Here is a 21,663-nt window from a genome sequence, read left to right on the forward strand (position 1 = left end):
TCTTCATGTAATATTAACTTAAGTAATTAGTTCGGGTTATAGCTAATTCGAGATTAAGGATATTAAAGAAGGCTTAACTTTACTAAAATAACAAGATGAAGCTAAGAAGACTCAGCAAATGTCTTTTATAACTTCTACAATGCCCTTGGGCCTGTTCACACTAAGTTATATCTATCTTTTATTATTAATATCTTGTCCTTGCATTTATTCATTCGTCTCTTTTCGTTGGCACTACTTTCTTGATCTCTAACCAACATTTAGTTGTATGTAAGTGGTTAACAAGCATGTATGAAATTGGCATGCAACATACGCATGCTAACCATTATAATGAAGCACTATGAACCCCATTCTTAAGGAAATTCGAAAGTATAAGTCATAATCATTCATAACCTAATGCAACTCATACTAGTAATTTCATCATGATTTGTGTTTTTATAAAGTGGCTGAACCTCTAGTCAACATGATTTTTTTTTTCGTGTTGTCATGTCTTACAATTATATTATCTTAGCTTATGTTTCACTCTCTATTCTATGCATAATTCCTAAAGTAACGCGCTATAATAAATCCAGGTTTAGTGTAATAGCATGAATACAACAAAGATATATTCTAGCATATATGTATTCCACTGTTAGGACACTCCAAAAACCATATCCTTCTCCATCATCAAGTTACTTGTGCTCGTCAACCATGTTTCTTTTCCACGATAAGGAAATACTTAAGTCATTATATATATTTCTGTTGGCCCTTTATAGATATTTCTTATTGATGAATTCAAATGCGTGATTGCCATTCTATGAGGGAACCTTTCTTAATTATTTGATGTCAAACTCTTGTTACCATTAGCACAAATTTATGCTAAAACAAATTGGTATGTCCTAATTGTTTTCCTTTTGTCACAGAATGACGAAGTACACCTTAAATATGATGCAGATAACTAATGCTCAAAAGATTTGTACAAGCGACATTTCCACTTCATCTGATTTCCAATGTACATTTCCATAAGCCTTGTTTCATGGTCCATGTACCACCAGAGTATTGGAAAGCATGTTTTCTGTTAGATTCAATTCAGGAAAGCATACAGCACCACCAATTTCCATCATCTGTTTTCATCATGGCATACCATCCTATTCGCTAATTTTGATTTTCGATACCCCACTCAAATAGTCATTTCAACCATCTGAACTGGGTTCTAGCTTTTTTTGGCACCCTTCGGATAGAGAGTTGTGAGAACAATATGACCAAATACAAAGCTAACTTCATCCAAGGATCCATTAAGCAAAGCTGCCCTATTGATGCTCCGCTTGCGAACTTTTTCAGTTGCATTCTCTGGTTTCCGTGCTTTCTCACTTACTTGAAGGAATACTTTCTCACATCTACACAACAATTGCTTTGTTGGCATAACCTGGAAAAAGGAGTGATGAAATGAATAAAACAAGCATAATTCTAACTCATTATGTATCTAAATTACGATGTTTGACAGTGAGCTTGTGAACATGTATTTACAGTATTGTAAAATACAAAACTAAGGAAAGAAGAAATGTGGCTTCTTTCTTTATGCTTTATAAGAAAGAAAAGAATGCAAAATCGTTACCACACTAGAAGATGGTGCTTCTGGATGATTTGACATCGCTTTTGAAACATACTCTGAACTGGCCATCAGATTTAAGGAATTTATTGAATCTTTACAGAGTTGCAAGACTCTCTGTTTGATTTTCCCCTTAGCCATTTTGGGACTATCATTTTTCAGCTCAGGAAAACTGACTAAATCTCCATACTTTTCATTTAACTTAATTGCCTTGATCACTGCTGGACCTAATTCATTTCCATGTATTGTCAGCGCTAAAGCTGTAACTACCACTTGACTTTGTGGATTATCATGAAGCGCCAAGTGCAATGCTAGAAGATTTATCCTGCATAACAATATATTAAAAAGTGAAGAGGGAGATAATAAGCTTCAAAGGAATGCATTAATGTCAACATTTTCTGCATTTTTAAAATGTTAAAAGACCTTATAAATCATAATTGGATAAAGTGAAAGCTTTATAGCTAATGTGCAGACTTATTTCAAGCTTCTACACCATAAATTTGTCAGGAAAGAGTTTAGGATTTTGTATACGGCAATAGAAAGCTTACCATAAAGTGCAATGGCAAGGCTTGGCTGGAGTGATTAGTTTGTCCAGATTTTGCAGCAACAGCTGGAGGTTAGAATGTAGAGGTTTTAGTTAAGTTAAAGAACATCCAGATCCATTGTCAGAAAAATCTCTTACGGTTTGTTGCTTCACTTACTAAGAGCATATTGGAAATTTTATCTTGTCTTTTGAATCCTTGACCTGCAAGGTACGCAGCCTGAAAAAACATTCATAAATCTTATTTTTGTCATGGTAACATTCACACCTTCAAATCTACCAAATACTTTTGTGATGGCAAGTAGCAGTAAAATATTTACTGTTGATTTCAACAACAATTTTCATGTGATAATACATTAGCCTGTAAGCATAGAGATACGACCCATTCCTTCCAATGTTATAGATTAGATTTGGAAACATTTTTAGACTAGTGTGAAGCATGATGAGATGCCACCTTGTTCAAATACGCCTAGTCTACCAAATGCTTGAAGGTACTAAGAATCATGGCAATTAGTAGTGAAGAAAGGCCTGAATCAACAACCAAAGCTATGGAGTATCCTGCATTCAAATAGGTGGGTGCATGAGAGCCTGCTGGCACATCAATGACTATCACACAGACACGATTAAAACATTTATAGCTCCCAAATACACACGCAATTATTTGTGACCACACATTCAACTTGCAATACAAGGTATGAAGTGAACACCAAACGTGGGAGAAAGCAATATAAACTACATTAGCAAGTGATACAACTCCAGAAGTCCTAGAAGAATACTTGATTCTATTAATACCAAAATAACTATCAAATTAATGCTGCAAGCCTGAGACGTATGTAAGAGTTGACTTGCCGTCTTTGTGCCTAGTTGCCTTTTTGGATTTGATCCAAATATATTTTATATCCAGTCTAATGGTATTTGCCCTTAGTCATATCCATTCTCTGACTGAAATCATATTTATCTAAACCAATACCATGTTTTGGACCCGATCTTTCATTTGTGAATACCAACAACTGGTTCAACCTTCCTCTGCTAGTTGTATAGATGATGCAAGAGACAACTGTGATAACGATGCCTACGCACTTACAGCTTCAATGAATAAAAGTCACAGCTTGAAAAGTGTCTTTGTGACAATTGGCTGTGCTCCTAACTCAGATCTAACTTTGCTGTGTCGTACTGATGGTTTGCTCATCATGCCGAAAATCATCATAACTAATGGCCTTTCGATGTTTCTCCATACTACAATGGGATAGACATTTGATCATTTTCAAAGATGAGAACCAGATGACATAAGCTCTCTGTGATGGATGAAGTTGAGATGCTTGTGAGAGTTGTACTGTAAAGTCAATTAGTTTCCTCATTAAACCTGTGACTGAGAATGGGTGCCTTCAAACCCAACAATCAAACTGTACTTCCTTTATATCACTTACGATATCTACCCAATGAGCCATAATCTTTCATTATTCAATAAAAATAAGAAAAAATTTCAATAAGAATATAACCTGAGCAGGAAATAAGATCTCAAGCAACCCAAACCTCCAAAGCAAACGAACAGATGGTTCTGACGCACCATAACTCATCAAGTTATTCATTTCCAGTCTTAGCCTTTCCTAATGAAGCAATGAGTTTTCACAATATGTTTGCACAGTCAAGGAATTCAAAACTGTTTTGTAAAAGTTTACCTGATTAAGATTATTTATAGAACCTGAGTGGAGTTGTATGGCTTGAGCAGTTTCCCGTGAAAACTTGAAACCAAGTCTCGCAGCAATACGCAAAGCGCGTAAAATACGGGCTGTCCAGACCAGAAAATTCTCAACATACAAAGCTTAACACATAATAATGCAGACAGAAAGATAGTTCTGTTTCATGACAAAAAATTACCTGAGTCTTCTGCAAAAGATATAGTTGCAGGTGTAACAGTTCGGACCTATTTTTCAAAAACAAGAAGATGAAGAAAACTATTGAAATACCATTTCCTGAAATCTCACATACTCCCCTTTCGTAAAGTTTAATATACGTTATTCGGAATAAGAAGCTTCTCTCTGGATTCTGTAGTCCTGGAAATTATATATTTGAGTCCTGGGAAGCAGTAATAGGCCGAGATGATAGATTTTACAAATCACTAGGGTATAGATCCAGTATCTCTTAATTATATGTATTAGTTGTGATTAGCATGGAAGAACCAGATTTGATGGATTATGAGAATGGAGTCCAAAAGTTTCTGTTTTATTACTTGAAACTGTTGCTAGGAAATTTAACAATGTTCCACAAATTTGGAGAAAATTCCATGGGTCTAGTACAATGTGAGCTAGAATGTCACCTCAACTTATGTGGATAGAAATATATGTGCTCTTTTTCTTTATGAATAATGATGGTACAAATTCAGTGTCTCTTATTCATATATGTCACTAGCACAGAAGAACCAGATTCTGTAGAATATGGGAATAATGGAGTTCAGATCCTCAGTTTTATTATTTGAAATTGTTGCTAGTAAATCAGATAAAAATGTTCCACAAATTTAGAGAAAATTCCCAGGGTCTATTATCTGTAAGTTCATTTATCAAAATCAAACACAAGGCTTTCTGTGCATGATGTGGAGAGTGACAATTCCAGAATTAATCTCTCCTTTCTAGACACACTCTATCTCTAGATTCACTTTATTCTGGCATTTATTTCATCTGATTTTCTGTCCACTACTCCACTAGTTTAATTCAGTATGCTTGTAGGTATATATTATTTAGTTTTATTACTGCTGCTTCCAGTCTCTTTGGTACCTTAGTACTGTTCATAACAGTTTTCTAATATCCCAGCCTTATCAATGATGTTCGAGTATTTGTGATGTTAATTTCTTAAGCAAAGCTGACTCGCATGTCAATCTGTTCATTTTTTGTGCACAACTCTATAAATATTCCTTGCACTCTCGTAGTATTCAGATTGTTGCATAAACATGATGCTTTCTAATGCTTGGAAATTGTTTGTTACGTAATCCACAGATCTTTGTTTGGTGAATGTCTCTTCCATGTGCCTATATTACCCCTTCTAGCCTTGATAGTGCCCACATGCTATCCTCTCCAAAAGATTTTTACCTGCCTTACCTTGAACATGAGCAGCAGATTTTCCAGAGAGTATAACATCTCTTGCCAGACATTTGATGACACCTGGATCAAATCACACTGACGCTGGACTGGAAAATGGACATGCTTAATTGGACAATGGACATGACATCACCATTGTCAAAAAACTGCAGCATTATGGCAGTATTCCAGAATATTTCAAAAGAAAAAGAGCTCTGTGACCCAGACAAATGCGTGTATCTTCACTTGCAGAAGGTGTTACATTCTATGACAAAGGTGTAATCTCAGAAGTTTTAACAATTAGAAAGAATGAAAGAATGAAAGATATATTAACGCCTTCTAAGAGGCCAAAACGGCCTATAAGAGCAAACAAGAGATTACATCTTAAGTGTTTTCTCGTCTTCAAGAACAACAAATCAAAATAAAATAAATATTACTCAATAAATATACAAGTAAATAAGATAAAAAGAGACGAGGGAATCTGGTTTTCGGCACATGTGAGATTAACAAGTTAGATATAGTGTAACTTCAAAAGATCTCTAGCATAGGTCGATCCAGAATGGGGAGATCTCCGAAGCGAGGGAAGCACCTACGATGGCAGGAGATAATGGCCTTTATCTGTTGATGACAAGGGTGTTGAGGCCATGGTCCATGGGGCCGGGGCCTACATGCACGACAAATTGCTATTGCCCAATCTATTGTAACCCCTTTGTTATGTCCTGATCGGGAGCCCATTTGTGTATCCCTTGATTGACTTGTAGCATTAGTGGGAGTGATGGGGCAAAAGAACGTTGTGATTGTTCTTTGTGGATGAGCTTGTGTGGCTGTATTATTGTCCTTCAACAACTTTTACCTATGTCTCTTGAGTTCTAGCAAGAAAAGTCGTAGGCACCGTTGGTCCTCATATTCCATTACCTTGTGCCACAGGCCAAAGCCTTGTTTAAAGAGGCAATGGTATCTCTCTCTGATTTCATAAAAGACACTACAATGACAAACACAGTGTTCTTCGGATTCCACTCCTTAATGACACAATTGGCAAATTCTTTCTTCTAGACATATTTGTGTATATTTGCCTACCTCAATCTCCAGCTGATGAGATGAAGTTCGCAGCTGCCCTATCACACTACGTAGAGAATAGGATAGATGTATATCCATATAAAGTGCCTAATGATGAACCCATCTTCCAATGTGTGTAAAAACCATGTCTTGTAGTGGGCCATCTTCGTACCAAGTGATATTTCGGAGCTGATCCATGTTATCTTGTTTTCCAAGTTAATAATATCACTTTGGATCGCTTTATTCTTTTCCACTTTGGTCATATTTAGATGGGGAGAGTCCAAGCTATATTGGAGCGGGGGTGGTGCATTTATATTTGTGCCATGTAACTCGAACAATTGCTGCATTTCAGCATACCAACAATGAGTGTCTCCATTTTCAGCCAGTTGTCTTGACATAAGTCCCAACCTTGGGTGCCTTCGTTTAGGGAGCTCCCAGAGATGTTGGATACATGTGATTGATCGGAACAATGCCTCAGTGATTATAGGTGCTTCTCCCATCTATGCCAGGATTATATCATGGGGCACCACCGATGCTTTGCTCCTTATCATACGAGCAATCAAGGTCTCTAAATCTTTCTAATAATTTGCCTTATTAAGACTCGGTCCCACGTTTCTACTCTATAGAAAGGAGTTGGTGTGACAAGTGTATCAAATAACCACAACTTCGTTCGTGACTCTTGGAACTGCAAATATGCACATTGTCTCTCGAGAGCACACGGGGCTGCATATCCACGAGAAAGTCGGGCACAAGCAGCCTCCCGTAATGACAACCTAGGCCCTGTAAATGTTACTCTTGGGTATGTGTAGGAGTGTGTGTATTCCATCTTTTCCTCTCCCAAGAAGAATTCCGATTCTGATCTTGTTACCCATGCTTGAGTGGTGCTAAACACCATGACTTTAGTTTTATCAATGTTTATTGACAAACCTTTGTCGGTACAAAATAGTTTTAAGGCGTTTCGATGTCTTTGTAGTCCCTCTGGAGAGTCAGAAATCAACACAATATCATCAGCATATAGTAATATTTGTATAGCTACACCTACTAGACATGCTCCCGAACCCCTGAATCTCTCTATATAATGTGATACCTCATCTATATAGAGACCGAAGAGAGTTGGTGATAGTGGGCATCCTTGCTTCAATCCGATTGTGCTCGCTACCACCTCTGGCAACCCCTTGGATGACCACACTTTTCCTAACACGGATTCATAGAGTGCATAGACTCCCCATTGCATATCTGTAGGAACACCAAGGGCTTCTAGCCGTTGCATAACCCGAGCAGGTTGCACAATGTCAAAGGATTTTGGAAATCCACAAAACAGCAATAAATCCTCTTATTATATGCTGTTCCCTCCTCGAAAAGGGCCCGGAGGATCAATATGTGATCCAAAGTTGTGAACCCCTTCCGAAAGCTTGCCTGTCCAGCTGAACGGCAGCCATTCTGATCTGCCCATATACTCAATTCTGATTCTAGAATCGAGCCATATAGTTTAGCCAAGTAGTGGCCAATATGATTGTCCTATAGTTGCTTAGCATTGTGAGGTTTCCACTCTTGAGGATTGGTACAATGGTATGCTGAGTCCATCTAGTAGGGAAACCTTCCAAAGTGAACTCCAAGCAATGCATGACATCTAAATTTTTTACCAAAAAGCAATCAACCATAGATAATATCCAAGTAAATCTTCTGGGTTCAGGTTCATAGTTTCAGCAGCCCAACTCAAGACCACCTCTACTTCTAGCCCTTGTATTACAGATAGTCTTTCTAGTGTGATGTTCATTATGTCTTTCTTTGAGTTGGTATCATTCAAGGAAAGGAGGCATCAAAGGAAAAAAAATCTATAGCCGCAGCCTTCATGTTTGGCCTGCAGAGCAACATAAGATAAGAAAGGAATGAACTACATTATTGTTGGGCTAAATAATAAGAACCCGGATAGTCTTAAAATCTAATTCTGCACTATTTCCAATTACTTGCAAATGCATTATTAGAAAGATTATACAGCAATGAAAATTACGTTGACAAACTTTCAGAAGAAAGAAGCTTAATTCCAAGGTTGTAACAAAATGTGCCCAAGACTGCCCAAATCATACCAAATGTGTAATTTTTCTGCAATTTCAATCTAGAATGCCTGGGAAATGTATTTCAACACATCAATGTTGCCATTTATTTCCATGCATTATGTTGATGGAGTCCTGCTATTTAATGCCATATAGAGGTACATATAAATATGAAGGTTTATTGGTTGAAAGCTTTGTTAGATATCTACGTTAACTACTACATAAATTATTTCAAAGACTAACATGGAATGGAGGTTTCCCATGAAAATATTGCTTCATGGGAAATTTACAGTACAATGTCTACTTAGCTTGTGATCACCAATGTTGACTTTCAATGTCCAAAAGTCAACCAAGCCCTTTCTTTTAGTTCACATGTGGTTAAAACTATCAAGTTATCATGTTCTATAATGATGTGGTGTTAACGAAGTCTTTACTTGCCACCATATGTGTTCTACCAAATTACCACACAGTAGATCGGTCTTGAAAAGAGAACAGAGATCATTTATGAAACTAAAGTAGAAACAATAACGATATTAAATATAACCAGAACAGATACGAGAATAACCTTCTTCTTCATTAGATCTTCCACACCACCCAAGTAATCATACAAGGTTTTCTCGAAAGGATTATATAATAAACTGCACACAAAAATAAAGTCACGATGTAAATTTTCATTTTTATAAACTATGCACAAAATAAAGTCACAATGTCAACTTCGATTTTGATTTGTAAATAGAAAATATCATGGAAAAACAGAAATAGATTTTACCCATTGATTGTAAAATCACGTCTCATACTGTTCTCCCACCGAGCACGATGTCTCCGAAATGATGTACTTGACTTCTTTATCTCCCCAAAATCTGGGTCACCAATAGGTAAAGGAACCTTGCCTTTTCCAGGAATATTCGCTACTGTACTAAAACTTGAAACCTGTCATTCCGATTTATTAAAAAAAAACATAAATTTTAGAAAAATTAACCAAAAGCTTAAAGCTTCAAAACTTTGCATGCAGAAAGTAAATATTACAGAAGACAATCTCAATACAATTGCACACGATGAATGCTTTTGATACCTTCCATGCCACCAATATCTATTTCACATAAATTTAGTAGCCTCCTTATGTAGGAATCCTTAGAAAACATGCTATACTGAGAATACTTTAGAAAACATAAATCTTCCTTATGTAGGAATCGTTTTGCATTATACTGCAATATTATAATTCGGCATAAGGTGAAGTAAAAAGGAATTAGAGATATGACTAAAAAGGACAAACTCAAAGGGGGAAAAAGAAATATCCCAACATATGGATAAGGTTTAGAAACGTTTTATTAAAGAAAATCAAACTGAAAACAGTTGAATCAACACAGAAATTTAAAATTTTCAAATACAATATAAATATTGAATATGTGGATTCAATTAGTTTTGCAACATTGAAAGGTTTGATCAATTTAAAATATACAAAATGGAGTGTATAAGAAACTAACTGAAAAGGTGTTTCATACAGAACAAAGCTCCAGAAACATCTTTAATGAAAGGCAAGATTGCGATTGTAAAGTAAGAGCAAAAGAAATGGTTGTGGTAATGGAATATGACATTAAAACAAAAGAAGGACGCAAAAAACTTAAATTAAGTTGAAGTGCTTGAAATAAATCTGATAAGTTCTGGAAGTTTTAGGCATTCGAAACTATTGGAACTTATCCAAGTATGAATCCTTGTTTATTGCCTAGGTGTTACAATTTCCCTTCAACGATATAGAAGACAAATGGGATTCTTTTTTTGAAGGACATTTTCATCCTGAAAATTCCCTACACAACTGTATATTTCCAGGGTGAAAATAGTCACTGGCACAGTGTCCACCTCCATGCTTCCAGCCTTCCAATTTCATTTCTTCACGCTATCAAAGTTTCTCGCTTGTATATGAGCAATATCCTAGTTTCCAGAATTTTTCTATTTCAATTCTTTCTCATAAGACATCACTATACAACTTAAAACTTCAGCATTTCCTAAGTTACAGTTCAATAAGGCGAAAACATTTTACGTATGAACCTGGGATGAAATAAAACAGAAACTTCGACATAGTGCAACAACATTATCATTATCAAAGGGAATCATAAGTTAAGTTAGCTTGCTTGTGAGAATAATCTACATAATTAGTATCGTTGTAGATATCCTTGAAAACATGAGTACATCAGGATGTAAGTTTTGGTGGCATGAATTTACCCTTTGTCAGTTATTGTTTTCAGAACAAAACACAATAAAACATTCTGGGCAAGCTTCAGAAATTTTCCATTATGTTTCTTAGTTAATATGAATATCACAGAGTTATAAATAATTTCAATACCTCCACAATTTTGTCATTAATATGAACATGGCAAACTGGAAAACGCTTTCCAACAATAAATGTGCGAGGGAATGCATGTTTAACCTGTCATAGATAAGAGTTTCAAGTCAACATTAAGGACCTCCATTTGTTTAGTAATTGTCACATCAAATTCTAGCAAATATATACTTGTTTAAGTTGAGCGGTAGTTATCACATCAAAGTCTTTGGGAACTTGTTTCAGTAGCATGTCTCTCACACTACCTCCAACAAGGTAAACTTCATGTCCTGCTTATTCCAATTACAAAATATATTAACATTCAAAGAGGCATTTGTCAATAAGAAATTAAATACACAAGCCTACAATTAATACATAATGCATGAATCACCTTGACCCTGAGTTTATAAATGCAGTCAAGATAGTTTCAATAAAAAAATGCAAGAGACAATAGCACACACAATAAATATGGATGAAGTGCAATATGTTAAACTATAAAGCAATGTATGAAAACATAAAGAAAAAACCAATTGTATTAATGTTTCTGAAAGGGGGCTACATGAACTATATGACAAATCGGCTTGACAAAATAATTTATGTCAAAAGCATTACAAATAATAACTAGAATAGTTTTTCTTTGAGTACAAGCCAAAATAAATGTACCTACATAAAAAAAAAGTAAATAAATAAAACATGACTAAGGAATCTCATTATCCCTATTCGGAAGGAAGCCCACACGAAGATGCCAAGAATCTCGGAACAAAGATTAGGGCATCAAATATTCCATTTGCTTCAGCATGGAGGGTGGGAAGAGATGGGTCTAGAGCTAAAGCCCTTATTATCCGTTTCATGGGTACCAACAAGAAAAAAGCTTTCCTATCTAAAAGAAAGGCATTCAAGGGTGAGAAAATATACTTAAATGAAGATTTCACTCGAGCTCAAGTGGCACACCACAAAGAAACAATGCCCACAAAGAATGTGCTACATGCCGCTTAGAGGCGGGAAAGAGAGCATATTATGCATTTGAGAACACATGCAATCATGGAGATATTAAGTGTTAGGTACTCAAGAAATACCTTTTGAATTTTCAACACTTTGGTGACACCGGTGCTTCTCTATGGGGTAGAAATATGGTGTGGTAGCATCCCTAAATCTACTTGGAAAGATTTTGAAAATGTCCAAACATATTTTCTTACAAAGTTTCGACAAGTTAAGAAACAAACACCATACACCCTCCTTGAGACTGGATGACTTCCCATTGAGATAATAGCTATGGAAAGGGTTGTTGAATACATGCTTAATGTTCAAAAAACTCCCTCACATCTACTTCCTAGAATCACTTGGGAAGCAAGCAAAAAGATCCAAATGACGCATAAAGCAAAATTTTGTGTTCCGGTTGGATGCAAGATATGGAAAAATGGTTTGGTGGATGGGATGCAACACATTTGCTTCATGATGCATCACTAGATTCCTCTGTAAATGAGGCCTTTTTGCAACACCAATGTATCATAACATGGGACAATTGTGTAGGCTCATGATTCACACGTTATACAACACATGTGCACCTAATTACCAAACCATATTCTTCACGAAATGAGGAAATCGTACACATCAATACATGTTAGAGCCCATCCTGTTGTTTGCCTTTCGAACCATTGCTTTTGTCTGTAAGACTTTAAACGGCTTCTTTTCTTTCGGGCCTTACACAAGAAAGAAAGCCGGATCAAGCCAGTTATAGGTGAGGTTTTGCTTTCACACAGCTTAAACAAAGATATTTGAGTAATCGTCCATTCTTTAAATTAAATAGTCACTTGACAGGTTACTAATTGCAAAAGTAGCTGAATATTTGCTTCATTATACATTACTGCCAACCGAATAGTTTCGTTGTATGCATTTGTATCATAATTCCAGGGTCAATTGGAAAAATTGGGCAATGTACCATAGAATGAGAAAGACATTGATATTCTAACATCTACTTTCTTTATATAACAATGTAGAGATTGGTCCCATCCAAATATTTAAAGTGTACAGAAAATCGATGGTGTTTTGACAATGCACTATTTAGTAATGAATAATACTATTTCCAAGTATCAGTCGAAATCGAATTCCAATTCTAATTTCTCGAGTAGTCGGATCGATTATGATCCTTCCCCACAAGAAAAGATTGGATGTTTTGGCATACCTACCTCAATTCTGTCAAAACGATCTATTGAGTTACAAGATCCGTAGGTTAGATCCTACAAAGAAGAGAACTCTTTTCGCCCTTGAAAGAAATCTTCTATTTTAAGCAACGACGAGACGGAGAGGCGTTCTAGGTATGCCATGTCATGACATAGCATTCACACTAGCGAATACAACCAACAGCTAGATGATTGGGGTAAAGAGTCCCGTTAGATGCTTTTTTGGTTTCGTTCGATTCAATAATAGTAAAAGGTCAGCTTTCAAAATAATTAATATCGGAAGCTTAGATCAATGCATTGCAATGTGAGACAAGCTATTGGGGCACAAGTGATGAGAGTGGTTGACTATGCACACTTTGCCCTAAACAAGTTTGAGAGTCTGAGTATCACATTTTGATACAATGCTCTCTGTCTTTGATCATATTCGACCATGCTTTCCACACATCTTTGACCGAGCCCAATCCTTGCACGAATTTCTCTCACAATCACAATGTGCACTCTCCATTGCAACAGTCATTGGTAAAGTTCTTGAACATCGAGAGTCGCTACTCACTTTCACATGTATTATGCGAAATGTAATATTTTTGGATTCATATGTCATATTTGACCTCCGAAGACGATAATAGAATTTATCTATCTATATCTACCCTTGGACCCATCACTTCATGACAACATCCCCTATTAGTATTATATCTTGAATACTAGCAAAACTTAAGATATCTTCGAAGGATGGTAAATATGATGATTCTCCAAGAGAGACCATCATAGAATCCGTATGTGGAAAGTAGCAAATAACTCTCTTCAAACACTCCTTTGGATTTGTATCACTTATAGCATGCATCTATATTCTTATGCACGACACAAACTCTACCATGGAGCTCCTATTTGCACAACATAACTACTCTTTGATACAAGGGGATAGGGTTAGTTTATATAGGATATATATGCAAGTATACGACAAGCGGCCTACTTGGTAGGTTCTGGGACGTGGTTCTCCAATTATGCTATCCTCGCGGAGATGATGACATTAAGATCCAACTCGTAATGATAGGGGGAGTGAGTGAGATACCTAAAATATTCACACTTTATTAATGCAAAGACATCTTTCATTCAATAAGCTAGTGCTACACTTCAACACGCAGATGTACCAAGGAATGTGTGGTTAAGCTTGTTATCTAAATAGCCATGCCATCTATAACTTCCAAATTTTATTGCCTTATAGGGCTTTCGTAGGGTTTCTAGTAATAAAATCTTCAACAGAGCACACAATTTTGTTTTCTACTTTTCTAACCATCAATGCATTCTTGTTGCATTTTGAAATGAAATGAAATGAAATTTCTCATTAACATATTCAAAATAATCCAACAAACTTTGCTTCTTGCAACTTGAAACAAGGACTATTAAAATAGAAATAAAAAAAGAAATCGGGCATATGATAAATAAAAGAAATATCTTATTGTATATCCATTAGAAGAAAAGATGGTGGAAGCCCAATAATTGTACTTATTTGTGAGGAGGTGGACACGGAGATGTACAAAAGTATGTGTAGGGAGTCACAAAGGAAATAATATCCAAACATCAATATCCTGCATTTTAAGGTGTTTCTTGAGTATGATTGGTGACATTCGACTACTAATATAACTAGGTCGGCTGTAAGCCTTGTCAAATCCATGCAGATTGGACAGGGGCAAATATCAAAACCACTAAAAGTACTATCTTCAATTTTAATTCCACTTTCATATAGTGGATCAATAAGAGGCAAACCACATTTGCACTATTGAACTATTTGGTTCCATAGACTCCTTGAATAGTTGCAGTCTCCTCAATAAATTTTATTCTAATGAGCTCATCAACTAGCAAGTATATGTTGCAAGTGCTAACCGGATAATGAAACTCTCTTATCTCTATGTGTGGTTGGTCGATGACAGGTTAGGAACCTAAGCTATGGCAACATACCATCATGATGGTTGAATATATACACACTACATAAGAATTCATGACCTCAATTTACACCTATTTTCCGTAATTAAAATAGTTTGTGTTTAGATTGTGCCTTCAAGTTTTGGTGGATGTTTTAGAAGGGGAGGTATTGTTGAACTTGAGTATACATCAAAAAATTTAATCCCAATGCAAGTCTTCCTCTTCATCCTTTTGTATTGGCCTCAATTTTTAAAAACTACCTTTGTCTTGCAGCCTTTCGAGCACTTTCCATGCATAAGCTGGAATTGATTTGTCTGCGATTCCATGTTCTCCTTCCTTCAGCACCTTCCACCGGGACATGTTACGAGATACTACATACAGCAGCAAAAACCAAATTAGTTGAGACTAGAGACCCGTGAGAAGCTATGTCATGCATTTCTGATTCATTTCTAGTTCTCTTCCCAAGATTAAATTACCACCTGTAACATATTGACTCTCCACTTCCAATCACAACATACATAAATATACCTACATGTACAAATGGATGGACATCAATATACATACATGCATATACATCTAATTGTGTGAATACAAACGACGCGTTTGAGTTCACAGACATATCAGACCCACACATATATCACTCTTACACGTCCAATAAGCATATATACGTACATAACACATGTGTACCAATGCAGATGTATGTGCACATAGAAATTTACGAGTGGAGATTCCAAATGTGATGCATTTGGATGCACACATAACGATGGATTACCTCCAGATGGCGAATACAAGGGCATATGCTAGCAAATTTAATATACTCTACAAATACACAAGGTGTTGTATTTTTCCAAACATTAGTCATGTCACATGAAATCATACAGAAGTGGTATCTCAAATCCCCTATGAAGCTCAAGTATAATTTGCAATACAAGAATGACCAAAGCTCGAGCCAAGTGCAAGAACCTTACTTTGCTTACCTTCCCCCAAAGAGAAGTTCCATCTAAGTAGTGGTGGAGTCAATGCCCAAAGCTTTATGTCGCACATACTAAAATATTCATGATATTGCATCACATGAAGACAAGTATGACTGTAGTTTACAATGTATAAATAATAAAAAATAATGCAAATCACTCAAAGTTTCAATGAAATGAATGAATCATACTTTTTGTTGGTTTATGAGTGAACAATACTTCTATTCTTCAGTAAATATATGGATTAGAAAGAACTTTTACATAAATTCAAGTTCACAGACCTCTATAATAATTAAATAAAATTCTGTACCAAGAAAATGGCAAGTTGTGTAGGTACCTTCTCGAGTAGAATATTGTAAGATCGATGCTGTAGAATGAAGCAACTCTTTTGTAGCCTTCGCTTCAGTAGACTGGCACAGCTCTAGTTCTGGACTGTAGAGATCCACACAAATTGATGTTGCCACCTGATCAGTGAATACATCCGTTTCAATTTTGTTAATTTTAATCTTCCTTCAATGCAGCATTGGTGAAAGAATTATGGACAGAAAGCACTGTTTTATTTCTTCCTTTCTCCTTACAAAAATGTATGCAAAATGTCGACGGTCAGATGATGACCATCACCATACCTTATTTTGTTCCTATTGCTTAAAACAACATAGTGTTTATTAGAATCAGGGTTCCATGACAATTGCACAATGCAGGAAACTGTATTAAATATCTCTATTTCAAAAATAAAAGTATTCAAGCCCCTCGTTAACTGAAATAGTGAAGGAAGTAAGAAAATTAACATCCGCACAGTGTGCAATGTGCATTATCTAGCATCATCATACCATGATCATGTATGATCAGATGAAATCAATGCGCGCAAGATCTGGCATAACAGTAAGCTTTCCATACTCACTTAAAGGTAGTGACTAACACTAGTGATTGTAGTAAGGTTTCCATACTCACTTAAAAGTAGTGAATAACACAAGTCCTTGCGTCAACTGCTTTTGTCTATCATAACCATAACCTCTAAGCTCCCTCATTCGTTTAACATTCCTATTTTCATCATGCTTGGTTCTAATGTGGGTTATGAAAGGTGTTCCTAACTATCATGGATTGATAAGCAGTTCATTGCTAATGTCTCGAATCTTAAGGTGTAGCATACCATCATCACATGCGACTAGTTCAAGTCCTTCTATACTGACACTTTGTTCTAACTCACCACCAAGTGGTGCTAACATACTATGGGTTGTGAATACATGAGATTGATAATGTCACAAAGGTGTTTATTCCTCACCTAAAAATAGGAGAACAATTGTTGGAAATATGGAAACCACCATCATAATGTGAGCGGTGTAAATAAAATAAGGATGTCCGACTATGCAGTATGCATACATGTACGCATGTGTGTATGTGTGAGCATGTGTATGTATGTGACAAAAAGGTTGTTTCTATGTTCAGAATGCAGAATTCAGTAGAAGTAAGAGCTAACCTTGTTAGAGCTAACGACGGTGTGAAGGGAAGCTGCAGAAGATTGGAGAAGGCCACCGCAACTGAATCCAACTCTCTGTACATTGAGGGACCATCCAACCATGGTAATGTTTTGTTTTTTGTTTTTGGGGGGCTTGTTTTCGTTGCTTTTTTGTTGCTGCCACTTCTGTGTGATCTTCAGAAGAGGGGCGGAGCGAGCACAGAGGAAACAGGGGAGGCGGAGAGACAGAGCCAAATGTTATCTACATGCCATAACACAAAAACATGCTTCAAAGTCATAGTATGAACCATACGTACCATACGTGCATTTTATCATTCGCGAATGTTTGAATCCTTCGAGTATGGTCAACACCCTCGAAGTATGGTAAATACCATACTTTTGTATTCATTCTTTTTTTTATTATAAAAGGCAAAAAAAAAAAAAAAAAAAAAAAAAGATTTAAGGTAAGAAAGTTAAGGTCTAAAGTGTATTAAAAAAAACATAAGAATGTTTTCATAACGTACGCATTCGTTTTTCATTCGTATGAAAAAAAAAATGTTTGCCAATGCATTTGAGTATATTACGTTAGTATGGTTCTAAGTTGTGTGTGTTCACTAGAGATAGCGGTTTCTTTGCCTTTCTAGGCTTCTCTATGCCAAATGACCATATTTCTTCATTCTCTTGGTTTTTAGTCCCAGAACAACACACCTTTAGATCTGTCGGTCCGATCGGTCTTTAACATGTATCGATCATTCTAATATTGGTTGATCCCTTCACCGAAACTCTGACCATTCCTTACATAACTCCCTTATTTGCTCGCATTTTCGCTTCCCTCTTCTTTTTATTCTTATCCACCTCCGATTATGTTACAAGTGGTGGTTATGTACAACTGGGTGTGACTTTTATACAATACGATGTGTTGGGGTACACATTATTTGCCCATGATTTAAAGGAATTATGCTCATCATCCCAAGAAACGGTTGAGCTCGTTGTGGACTTTGTGAAAGAATATGCCTAATAAATGCCATGAATCAAAGAACCCCATTTATAGCTCGTGTATTACCCATGTCATAATGTTATAGAGTGGATGGACCAATCTCCTATAGCCCACTCTTTTTTAGGAGTTCTATTTTTTATCGTGCACGTGATCTCAAACTAAAATTTTGAAGCTCAAATCGTAATACCAAATGCCCAATTACTTTTGTAGTAAATGGACAGTTATTCCTTGAATAAAAAAATAGAGTATACCAACTTGTATTAAGATTAATATTGTAAGTATGTGTTATTTGTTAAAAATTACGTCATCTCTTGAGTATGGTTAATCAAGTATTCCATGAATTGTCACACATCAACCCTAATTAACACCGTTAGTATTGATCATTGATTATGCAACATTTTTTTATAATGAAATATATAGTCATGAAGCAGTGTGATTGGCATTGTTTGGTCATATTATGTAGACAACATGATCATTATGATAATACCAACATGATGGTGTTTAGTAACATCATCAATGTCATGATTGTTGGATGTTTAGGAGTGCTTAGACTATACTCCACCTCTCTACGAATTGTTTATACTAACATTTCTCAAACTACAAGTGTATCTTTTATAGTACATCAAATAACATAGGGTATATTTTAAAAGTACTCTCACCCATTTTAGTGTAGTTTGCTTAAAACAATGTGATAGAGATATTCACAACAATAAGAATACATGGTTGGAGAAACATTTTGAACATTGCAAAAAAGGGAGAACCGATGATTTGCAAATGGATGTTATTGAAACAATGAATGCATGTAGATTTAAGAAACTAGCCTCATCATGTTGTTTTGGATTGTCGTGAAAAGCAACTTGTTCCCTATCCCCAAAATTGGTCTAGCATCATGTTGGCTTCCTTGACCCAATGGATATAAAATTCATAGTGTTGGATCTCCAATGGTTTAGCACCCTTGTAGCATTCCTATACTTATCCTCGTCATCAAACGATGGGTTTGGTATGTATAGTGTATTGTAGAGTAGTGATTTGACTCCTCTTTGATGGCACTAGTTGGTTATGCAGATCAAGCAAATAATGTATCACCCAAAAAAGCACGAAGGAGAGTTTATATTCTCATTAAAGTTGTCTTCCTATGAGTATTAGAAATGATATGATTGTCTTTTAACCATACATCATAGGACCATCCATTGGTAAATACCATAACGCCCATATAAAAAAATGGAAGGGTAAAAAAAAGAACTCATAAGAGAAGCATTGTACATGGAATATTGTATGGATGGATTAGGAATTTCAAGTTAATATCAACCATCCCCCTCTTGGTAAGGTCAATGTTCACTTAAATTAGTTAATTCTCCACTTTAGCTCCACCCTTTAGTACTTTAGAGCCAAGACACATAACACCATCCTTTCAAATGGTGATAGTGGTTGATTAGGTTCTTGGAACCAATTTATGCCAACTTCTATTACTTGCCATATCTTGGCTCCCACTACCCTATGTCAACTAACAACCATGCCATGTATTACAAAAAAAAAAACCAAATGATAATAAATGAATATTGAGATCAAGAAAATAATGGGTTAAGGGTACTTAAGCACACCCAAAACTATTTATGTGAAGGACAAATGACAAACATAAAATACAATCAACATCCCATACTGGTGAATATCACCTTGTTTTATACATTGGAAGTTGAGATGAATAGTAACAATCGGCAACGGTTCGGTTCGGTTCGAAAGCCTCAAACCCAAACCGGTTCGAACCAAACTGTTAAGAAAATGTTGTAACCCAAACCGAACTGAACTGAACCACAAAACCGTCTAAACCGAACCGGTTGCACGAAATTCAAACCTGAACCAAACGGTTCTTGAAGTACTAGAACCGTTAAACCGGTTAAACCACGGTTTCGCAGTTCGGTTTTGGTTTTGGTATGAAACAAATTATTAATGTTTTTTCTCAATGCATTATGAACTTAACAAGTTATATCAATTGGCCATTATAATGATACATAAAACTTTAACTAAGAACAATTTTCTTATGAGGAAAGTTACTCATATGCAACGATGAAAATTGCAACAACAAGAGCACCAATAAGTGCACCCATAATTCATTTGATGAAAATTGCAACAAGAGCACCAATAAGTCCACCCATAATCCATTTGTTGTGACTTATTCTTCGTGTCTAATGAAATTTACAAAACTAGGGATTGTTCGGAACCTTAGCAACAACTTCTTGAGACGGTGTTCCCAGCAAGTCAGTAATGAGGTCTAACTGATGTGCAACATTTCTACCAGGAAAGAGTGGTTCTCTTGTCAATAGTTTAGCGAATATGCATCCAATGCTCCGCATGTCAATTGTAGTTGTGTACTATAATAGCAAGTTGCAACCAAGAGAATATGTAAGGCAAACAAAGACAACACACATAAGTCCATAGAATACTTTAAGAGACCAAACAAGCATTTTCGTAGTTCATCATAAAAAATGACACATTTACAGGTCATCAGACAAAATAAAACAGTCACAGGCCTGATGACCTGTAAATCTTCGTGTTATGGATATTAAAATCTTCTTACTCTTGCCAATGTTGTCATCCACATCACCTGACACCAAGCTACAATATCAAAAGCAACATCCTCAAAAAATTAGCATAGATACATCAGAAAGAATCAAAATTTTAAGAGAACAAATTCTTAATTTTAAAGTAATCTAGCTTCTCTAATACTAAAAACCTTGAAATGTAATCATGAACAAATCAACCAGAGAAAATATCTCCATTTAGAGAGTAGCAAAGTAGAAAAACTATATATCATCGTACCTTATCTTGTGCATGAAGGAGTGTTTGTCTCGGTTGATGGAGATCTTGCAATATGGAAACACCAAGCTCCTCAGTTTCTAGAATAACCCTCTTGCTTTCTTTAATTTTTTCACTAGATTGATTAAGCCTCTCCAGCATACGAAATAATTTTAAAATGACATCAATATAACAATGGTGGATCCAAGTTAAAACCACTAAATCATGAAAAATGAACAAATTTAAGTTCAAATGCCAAACACTTAAATTTTAAATTTTAAATATGTCCATCAACAATATGAAAGTATAATGTTTGAAATTAAAAAGAAATATATGGGCAATTAAGCACGTGTTCTAACTTCTAATTTGACTCAACATATAGTCCACTACATCATCCTCCATAGCAATATCTTCCACATCTATATCCAACTTATTATACGCTTCACTAAAGTCTTCAGGTAATGAAACATTTGCCTCATTAAGGACATTCAACCATGACCTAATGCACATTTCAGCCTTGAAAGTGCATGAGTGTAGACGAATTCTATCGTGAAAGTTATTTTTTGCTTCAGAATTAGCCTCCTCTGAAGGCACTGATGATGCTGGTATTGTTAAATAATCACACGCCATCTTGTACATTCGAGGTAAAGCAAACTTGGTTTAGATGTAAACAAACATTTTGAAACTGATTTTGCACAAATTTGATGAAAAATGTTAAATTT

The 21,663-nt window shown here is 35.8% G+C and overlaps 1 protein-coding gene across 1 annotated transcript; it reads right to left on the reverse strand.

The window, feature by feature from the left end:
* Positions 1-949: 949 nt before the first annotated feature.
* On the reverse strand, positions 950-17,314 carry LOC147858826 (uncharacterized). Its single transcript, XM_087325295.1, has 14 exons — positions 17,173-17,314; positions 16,033-16,159; positions 14,985-15,095; positions 10,817-10,914; positions 10,649-10,732; positions 9,077-9,237; positions 8,873-8,945; positions 4,005-4,050; positions 3,806-3,915; positions 3,626-3,733; positions 2,287-2,346; positions 2,134-2,195; positions 1,592-1,910; positions 950-1,402 (listed from the first exon to the last, which is right to left on the reverse strand). The coding sequence occupies exons 1-14, from the start codon at positions 17,272-17,274 to the stop codon at positions 1,190-1,192; spliced, it is 1,674 nt and encodes a 557-aa protein (XP_087181421.1). The 5' UTR covers positions 17,275-17,314; the 3' UTR covers positions 950-1,189.
* Positions 17,315-21,663: the final 4,349 nt, after the last annotated feature.

Source organism: Azolla caroliniana, unplaced genomic scaffold (assembly GCF_043228905.1).
Source record: "Azolla caroliniana isolate FFs.n. ecotype wild unplaced genomic scaffold, voAzoCaro1.0.p SCAF_10, whole genome shotgun sequence".
NCBI lineage: Eukaryota > Viridiplantae > Streptophyta > Polypodiopsida > Salviniales > Salviniaceae > Azolla > Azolla caroliniana.

Excerpts from the sequence above, each read along its gene's own strand:
- LOC147858826 (XM_087325295.1), bottom strand. The coding sequence starts at position 17,274 with ATGGTTGGATGGTCCCTCAATGTACAGAGAGTTGGATTCAGTTGCGGT. Across the intron at positions 9,238-10,648 it reads TTAATGACAAAATTGTGGAG|GTTTCAAGTTTTAGTACAGT; the intron begins GTATTGAAATTA and ends TCGGAATGACAG. Across the intron at positions 1,403-1,591 it reads AAGCACCATCTTCTAGTGTG|GTTATGCCAACAAAGCAATT; the intron begins GTAACGATTTTG and ends TCCTTTTTCCAG.